At 41.4% G+C, this 8,949-nt stretch overlaps 1 protein-coding gene across 1 annotated transcript in view; it reads right to left on the reverse strand.

The window, feature by feature from the left end:
• The window catches only part of LPP (LIM domain containing preferred translocation partner in lipoma), a 750,332-nt gene that overhangs the window by 19,982 nt on the left and 721,401 nt on the right, over positions 1-8,949 (reverse strand). Inside the window, exon 10 of the mRNA XM_042233292.2 lies at positions 5,306-5,484. Coding sequence (XP_042089226.1) covers positions 5,306-5,484 — 179 coding nt within the window. The remainder of the gene's footprint in view (positions 1-5,305; positions 5,485-8,949) is intronic.

Raw genomic sequence — 8,949 nt, forward strand, 5'->3', positions numbered from 1 at the left:
CTACCCAAATTTCCTGAGGTTGGTAAGTTTGCCTCACTCCCAGTTATTAAAGCGTCTTTCTTAGAAATGTGTATATATATACTAATATATATACACATATATATGTATGTATATATAAGTGTGTGAAAGTGAAAGTCACTCAGTTGTGTCCGACTCTTTACGACTCTGAGGACTATACAGTCCATGGAATTATTCAGGCCAGAATACTGGAATGGGTAGCCTGCCTTTCCCCTCTCCAGGGGCTCTTCACAACCCAGGGATTGTACCCAGGTCTCCCACATTGCAGGCAGATTCTTTACGAGCTGAGCCACCAGGGAAGCCCATATATGTATGTATGTGTATATATATTGATATATATACACATGTTTTTGAGGTCAACTATTGGTGAGAAATTTTAATATATCCTAACTCTTAATATTCCCTAACTCTTAATATTCCTTACTATGATTAAAGGCCATAACATTTTTTTTTCTTATAACAGATCAGTAGGCTGCAAATACAGGCCATGCATCCATCTGTACCTTCTAGAAATTAGGTGTGCCATTTATGAAGGTGTGAAATGAGACATGATTTGCAATGGACACAGATAAGAACTGAAAAGATTGAAAAAGAAAGAAAGACCGTGCAACTCAGTTTTTTCATGGTAACGCTTTTAAGATTAATGATATTAAATTTTATCTATTTGTAGAGAGACTTAAAAAGAAATAATGATAGTAATCTAACACTTTGCAGAGCACTTTATGGTTGTCAAAGCATTTTTACATACATTATACTCTATATGTACATATTAATTTTCCTGGCAGCACCCAAAAGGCATCTGTATGGCTGCAATCTAAATAAATGTGAATTAAGCAGCAGATCAATTGATTGCTATGAAAGAAAAATTAAAAGGATCATGGTACAACTGCAGCAGTAATCAGAGTTGTTATAATTGGCATTTTATGCAAGAAGTTTATACTCAGTGGCAAAAAAACTGCTTTGGACTACCTGATTATTTTTGAATCTGGGTCATCAGTAGTGAAATAAGCAGGCTTCTGGAATCAGCTGCAAAATCTCCTTTCCCCAAACCTACTGGGACCATAAACTTTGTGAGGTCAGAAGAGTGTTTAGCCTATCACTTTATCTGTGAGCCTTCCCCAATGTCCTCAAGTAGGATTACTTACTCCTTGAGGATAAAATATCTTTCATTGAGTTTGTCTATTTTAGTAGTAATTATTTGCATGTCTTTGGAGACCTCAAAACTGTGAGCTTCCAAAGGACAAGATCTGCTTTATTTCTGAGTTTCTAGAAATAACTATTGTGACTGGTGCTGAAGATAGAAAGTCAGACAATATCTAATGGAATGAAGTATTTGCTATATTCTACATAAAAAGATGTTGCTTAGGCCTTTAAGTTCAACCTCAAGGTCTTTCCTCTTTGGAAACATATGAACAGTATTCTTGCTGAGTAATGATTCTTCCTTACCAACTGGCCTCATTAGATGAGAAAAGGTAAAGGGTAGAGACTGGAAGTGGCTTCCATAGTCCCCATGGTGTTCCCTGGCCAGCATTTTAAGGACTCTGAAAACTCCCAGGTGGTCTATTTAAAAACTTGGCTCACTAAGCAGACAGTAATAATAAAATTAATTTGATAAAAACCACTTCTGATGGTTGAAATAGCTACCATTTATTATGCACTTATTGTATGCCAAGTCTTGTTAAAACTCTATATACTTGACCTTATTTTTTTAGTGATAGCAAACATGAAGAAATCCTTTTTATCATTTCTGCTATACAGCCATGGGAGCCAAAGCTCAGAGAAGGATGGTCTCTTATTCATTGGGTCCTGGCACATTTCTAGCAATCCACAAATGGATGCTGATTAAACAAATAGATGGATGCATGTAACACCCCTGATAAGAAAGATCAAACAGTGGAATAAAGGCTCAACACAATGAAAGAGTGATTTAAATAAATCTGCTTTTCTTGGAACTGGGAATACAGAAATAAACTAAGACTCCAGCAGTCAGACTGGTGAGGGACTTCTATATATTTCTGTATTTGTTCTGTTAACATATATGGATACTGGAGTGAGTTGCCATTTCCTTCTCCAGGGGATCTTCCCAACCTAGGGATCGAACCTGGGGTCTCCCGCGTTGTGGGCAGACGCTTTACCGTCTGAGCCACCAGGGAATCCCATGCATATCCTATCATACTGCAAAAATGATTTAAGGGGTTACTGTAAAATTGTGTATGTGCATTTTTTATCACTAATCAGGCTATGTTAAGTGCTATCTATAGTGGATTTACAAAACTATAAAACATAGAGAAAGAGATCTAAATTCAAACATGGAGCTAGGGAGAGTTTGAGATCAGAGGAAGCTTCTTTGTGTGTGCTGTGCTCAGCCGTGTCTGACTCTTTGCAACCCCACTGACTGTAGCCTGCTAGGCTTCTCTGTCCATGGAATTTTCACTAGATGATAATTGGGTTGGGCCTTGAAAGATGGCCATTTAGGTGAAATGGGAAAGTAAGTCTGTGTGTGTTTGTGTGTGTGTGGTGTGTATGGGTGTGCATTGGGGGTTAGGGTGGGATACAGGCAGTCTGCCAGGAAACTAGTTTGAGCAGTCATCTGAAATGACACATGGGAAAGAGTTTCTGCCTAACAGGATGGGGGATTTGGGCCAACCCCGACTGAAGGTGCTTATGGAGGGGATGGCCCATTAGCAAAGCTTTAAAAATAGCATTTCAGAAGCTTGTTACTCAGAGTGTAGTCCAAGACCACCTGGAAGCTGGTCAGAAATGCAGAATCTTAGGCCCCCACTCCAGAACTCCTGAACTAAACTTTGCAGTTTAACAAGATCTGTGACTGTGAGCACGCTCAAGTTTGGGAAGCACCAGTTTAAAGGACAGGATTCTAAGCAGGGGAGATAAATCCCTTTTCCTGGGCCTCCTGCATCTCAGCTTCTATTCCCAGGCTGCTCTGGCTACAGCCAAGCAGAGCTTCCTTGAGTGCAAAGAAGCCATTCTTCACTCTGTGCCCTTCTTAATGCCTGAGCTGTTCCTTCTGTCAGTAAGCTGCATTTCCCACTTAAAACACTCTGCTTCCAGAAGCCTACTCAGGCCCCAGTAATCTCTTCTGGCCCTGACAGCTCAAATCCTTGCCTGTGCCTCACCTCATCACTTTCATGGTCTTTTTTGCCTGATCTCACACATTACCTGCACTTCTTCTCTTCCTTCCTCCTGTCAAACTCCTTGCTGATCTGGGCTTCTCTCTACGAATTTCTACTTAAGCAATTTCTTTCCTTTAGCACTTAGTACAGTAATAGGCACATAGAGGGCTCTTCAAAGATGTGGTTGAATTGAATGGAAAGGCATTTCCTAGAAGCTCACAAATGGGAGATCTGTTCAGAAAGACCAAGTATCTGCAGAAGGCAGCTGCGTCTCCTCTCTGTAACCCACTTTCCTTAGCCATGCAGTGTCTGCCCTGAATTGGACTTACAGCTGCTTTCTGTTCTAGTCTTTCAAGACCCAGAAACAGAGCTCTTTAAAATATATCTTTTATTTTTCTTTTTGGAAATGGGGCAAAGAGCAAAAAGCTTCTCCCCCTGCATACTTGCCAATCATGCAGACAACATTATTTTGAATAGTTTGCATTTTAACTTCCTATTGAATTAGCGATGGTGGGGACCTTTGGGGGTTTTGGATTCTTTTTCCCTTTTAATTGCTCATGTGTGCCTTCTTGGAGTGTTCAGACCCACACACATGTCACCAGTCACAAAGTCGCTAATTATGCTCCCCACTCCTCGAAATGAAAGATAAATGGCATAGATGTAAACTTACATTTGTCAGAATTGACTTCCTGTTTTAATTGAGGGGTGTAACATATCAGTCTTTTCCAGCAACAGAAACATGTGTGCTCTGACTATATCTATCAGTCTTTCTTGGATTAGAGTAAATCTAAGAAAGGAGAGAAACAGTGACAGAAATACACTCCCTATTGGTATCTTTTCACTTCCCTTAAATAGATGCAAGTTTTTTTTTTTCATGTGTAATTAGAAGCTAAAAATATCAATAACGTGAAGTACAATTTATGCTGTGACTGCCCTTTCAAAGTGAGCCAGCCCTTCCTTGTCTAATTCAGGTTGAGAATTCCTGCCTCTGGATTTTTTTTTTTTTTAATTCATTCAGCCTGACGTCTTATGGTGAGGTTTTCACTTTCTCTGCTATCTGGAAAGTGGTCAGGAAATTCTTTTTTTAAAATATGAATCTCAGGTCCCCAAGCTGCTTGCGGCAAGTACCTCCCAGTTGTTGACAATAGAGCAATGAAAATTAACCCACAAGACTGTATATTTGGAGGGTAATAGAACCCAAACTGGCGAGCCATACAAGTTCATCTCGTTGCAAGCCTCAGATGATTCTTGTGTTTGCTGCACAAAACTTCTGTGTCTGCCATTTATAAACCACACCTAGAGCTGTCATATCGTTCCTGGGAATATGCAACAAATGTGATCAACCAACAAACTGGTCAAATAAGAATAAGCAAAATACAAAGCTAGACAATTTTCATGACCATTACGGCTATAATAAAAGAGGACTCTATAAAGGAGAGAAGTGAGGAACTGGGGATATATTTTTCTAGGCCCATCAGTTAAGTGGTCTTGATCTTGAGGGTCTACTTTCTAATTGTCCTCAAAAGATTAGAAAATATCCTGAGGAAGAGGACCTGGGGGAAGGGCTTAGGGGAAGGTATGTATATGTTGATAATGGCATAAAACCACCTCCAAATATGCAAGAGGCTTGCTTTAGCAAGAGGGGTTGAATTGTTCTCTGAACAATTCAAATGTCTTCCCCTATAACTTCCTATGTGCAGAGTGGAAAAGACATGGCTCTAGAGAGAACCCTAGGCTGTCTTGGATGGGAAACTGGTCTGGTCTAATGAACAAACTGAAGAGCTCAGAGAAAACTGGGCAATTTGTCCACTGGCAACAGCTTGTTCACGTTTAGGCCAGGGAGAGCTATCCTGTGATCCTGCCTTTTTCCAGTAATATGTTCTGTGGCTGACTCAACTTTCTCACAATTAAGGTGACACAAACATGTGATGGATAAGCCCAAGGGAAGCTTTGAAGCAGAGGCCGTGCTGGAGGACCACACGGATTACTCGATATCACTTCCTGCATTGGAGGAGGGAATAAATAACTTCTTCCTAAGGTCCCACCAAATCCTGAGATTCTATAGCTTGGAGAGAGAAGATTAGCCTAGATGCCAGGCAGTAAGATCAGACCCCAAGAGGACCATCAGGTGGCAGAAGGGAGAGTAGATCGCCTACTTGTGGAAGTCCTCAATGCAGTGGATGAGGCCACCAGCGTCCACGGTGAATGGGATCCCATCCAGGCTGCGGTGGCACATCACACAGGTAAAGCAGTGAGGGTGATAAGCCTTCCCTGTGGCTCGGAGAATGCGCTCCATGATGGGCTTGGAACAAACACTGCATTGCTCCAGGGTATTCTAGGGAGGAAAAGAAAAAACGCCAATGTTAGGATGGGATGTAAGGAGCTCCACTTACATAGTAACTTATAGCATGACAATCAGTGTTCCAGAACATATGGGCTCATGTGCTTTCACATAGTATTTGGAGAAAGGCAGAGTGTTTATTACAGAGGGAGAATGAATCAGATGGATCGAGTGGCTCTTCTAAGGCCATGCAGATGTGTTTTGTGTTTTAGTCACTGAAGTCTGTCCAACTCATTAAGATCCTATGGACTGTAGCTCTCCAAGTTCCTCTGTCCATGGGATTTCCCAGGCAAGAACGCTGGTGTGGGGTGCCACACCCTCCTCCATGGGATCTTTCTGGCTTGAGGATCGAACCTGTGTCTCCTGTGCTGGTAGAAGGATTCTATACCACTGAGCCACAAGGGAAGCCCTCTGGCTTTGTACAGCAACTCAATTTTGCTGTAGTGGCAGGAAGGCAGCCACAGACAATGTGTAAATAAATGATCATGACTGTGTTCTAATATAAAACTTTATTTACAAAAGCAAGCTGGATTTGGCCATGGCTATAGTTGAGCTTCCTAAGTGGCACTAGTGGTAAAGAACCAGACTGCCAATGAAGGAGACCTAAGAGGTGCAAGTTCAGTCCTTGGATTGGGAAGATCCCCTGGAGGAGGGCATGGCAACCCACTCCAGTATGCTCACCTGGAGAATCCCATGGACAGAGGAGCCTGGCAGGCTGCAGTCCATAGGGTTGCAAACAGTCAGACACGACTGAAGTGACTTAGCACATAGTTGGCTGACCTCTGAACTACACAATCTGGGTTCTCCACTGGAAGAATACTTCTCTATTACTTCTAAAACTGGATTAGTCATCAAAATCTTACCAGGATCACTCAGAACCTTAACGTTTTAGAGTGGTCTCTCTGATGACCCAGACTCGCAGAGAGCATGCTGGTTATAGAACCCAATGAAAGATCAGTAAAATCAATGATGTTTTGATCATTTAAACCCTTGATTCAAACACCATCTCCACATTTAGTGTTGGGAACTCTTGATGGAAATATTGAACCTAGAAGGTTTTGAGTCTAGAGGGTTTGTTGAACCTAGAGGGTTTCACTTTTGAGAAATGAAATAAGAAAGTCAAATTTATTTGGCTTTAAAAATATATTCAGCTTTAAAAATAAATCCTCCTACCCTTTTAAAATTGATATCATTTATTGAGTCAAGACTCAGAAAGATTGATAAAAGACTTTCCATCCTTGCCTAGAACTGTATGCTGTCTTACCAGACACAGAGTTTCACATGTAATATGCAATATTCTAACTGAGATGTTTGGACTGACTCCATGAGTTTATAAGCTAGAATAAATCTGGGATAGGGATCTGATTAGAAAACTGCAAAACTGGAAGGGATATGGAAATGGAGAAGAAATATTTCCCTCTTACCACTGGAAATTTTTAATGGGCATGAGGCAAGCTATGTCTGTTGGTAGATAGATAACCAGTGTGCTGGTAACAACCAGAGGAACGGTGCCTGAGCGGCTTCTTGTTTCCATCTCTTCTCCTGTAACACTTGCCCATCCTCATACTGACTTTCAGTTTCCTTTCTAAAATACAGGTGTGATTAAGTAGCTTTCCTGCCAGAAAAACTTCTATGGCTCCTCATTGGGAAAAGAGCTAGTTCCTCACTTGACATGCAATCTCCTGTTTTAGGCTCAGATTTCCCTAATGTTTCAGACTGCTACTCTTGCGCAAACCAATGAGGAACTTCCATACTTCTGTGCATTGTCATGCCTAGAAGGAATCACAGTTTGCTGTTTTGACCTCTGAAGGTATGGACCAGAAGCCATCTTCCCAGGCAAGCCTTCTTCAGTAACTTCAGTTGGAATAAACTGGTTTTTTTTCTTTCTCCCTTTCCTAAGCACTTAATTCATGTTGCCTATAGCACTTACAATATTCACTGCATTACAATTATTTGCACATATGGGTATTTCCTATACTATACTGTGATTCTGGCAGGGATTATGTCTTAAGAATGTTTCTTTGTCCCATGCTTTTCCCCTGGTGGCTCAGATGGTAAAAAAAAAAAATCTGCCTGCAATGCAGGAGACCCAGGTTCAATCCCTGGGTTGGGAAGATCCCCTGGAGAAGGAAATGGCAACCCACTCCAGTATTTTTGCCTGGAGAATTCCATGGACAGAGAAGCCTGGTGGGCTACAGTCTATGGGATCGCAAAGAGCCAGGCATGACTGAGAGACTAACACTTTCACTTTTTTATCCAGCATACTACCTGGAATAAAAAGAATCCTAGGGGGAACATATGCAAAAAGAATGAAGGAAGGAATATTGTTTACATCCCACTCTGGCATCACAGTGCTGGCCCGAGTCCCCTAACTCTGGAATCCAGAGGACAGCAAATCCACCTCCATTCTCTCCTCCAAGCTGTGGTTGCTGCAGATTCTGAAATTGCTTAGTATGCCTCTGGTCACAGTCTAAACTCATGGAAACTATTAACCTATTTTCCCCCCATTTTGAAGTGGTAAAATTAAAATAGCAGAAGAACATAAGATGAGAGTCTGGAGATGACGATGGTCTGGACAATGAAGGCCCTGGTTCTTTTCTACCCTGGTGATCTGAGCTAATGTGGCTGGAAACTGTCTTCCCAGGGTTTGTGTTTTGCTCTTCTGTGGGTTTTAACTTTTTCTTTTTTAAAGCCAACCCTGTAATGGAGTTGAACAAACCAGAAAATGCTTGACCAGAAAACGTTTTTGTTTGCATTGAGGCTTGGCTGCAAGATTTAGCCCATTTACTCAAAACCAGCAGCAACATATAAAGTTGAGTCAGTTTCTAAGGAAAGACTTTATGGCCCAAGTTTAAAGGGCAGGTAATTGGAACATTTCTGCTACAAAAGAAAGCGTAAAATATTCCTAAAGTGAGACTGCAGTAAAATGCCCCCACATCAGAAAATAAAAGCTCCAAGAATGTATCTGACTAGAAGCTTGGATTAGTGAATGGTTGAGGACATATGAATCTTCTTGAGCCAGTTCCCTTTACTGTATTCATCTCTCAGTCTCCAACTGGTCCATTAGGACCTTTAGACATATCTTCTCTTAGAGAAAGGATAGACTGTATAAATGTCTGGGAGGAGGACTCTAGGAGTTCCTCTAGTCCAGGCCTCTGATTTCACAGGTGAGAAAACAGACCCGGAAGACTGACACGGCTGGAACCTGAGTCATGGAAATGATTAGGAGTAGAGGATGGGCTGGTACCTGGTTCCTGACTCCCAATAATTCAGGTAGGGATCTGATGAGTTAATTCTATAGTCACAGAGAAACAAAGTGCTGGATGAAGAAGATGAATTGTCCCTCTGGATTTGTCAACATCTACTGTATGAACTTAGGTAGATGATTTTTCCTCCCTAGACCTTGGTTTTCTCATCTGCAAAACAGTGACTAATTTCAGCTCTGCAGTTTTATTAGTC

Source organism: Ovis aries, chromosome 1, assembly GCF_016772045.2.
Source record: "Ovis aries strain OAR_USU_Benz2616 breed Rambouillet chromosome 1, ARS-UI_Ramb_v3.0, whole genome shotgun sequence".
Taxonomy (NCBI): Eukaryota; Metazoa; Chordata; class Mammalia; order Artiodactyla; family Bovidae; genus Ovis; species Ovis aries.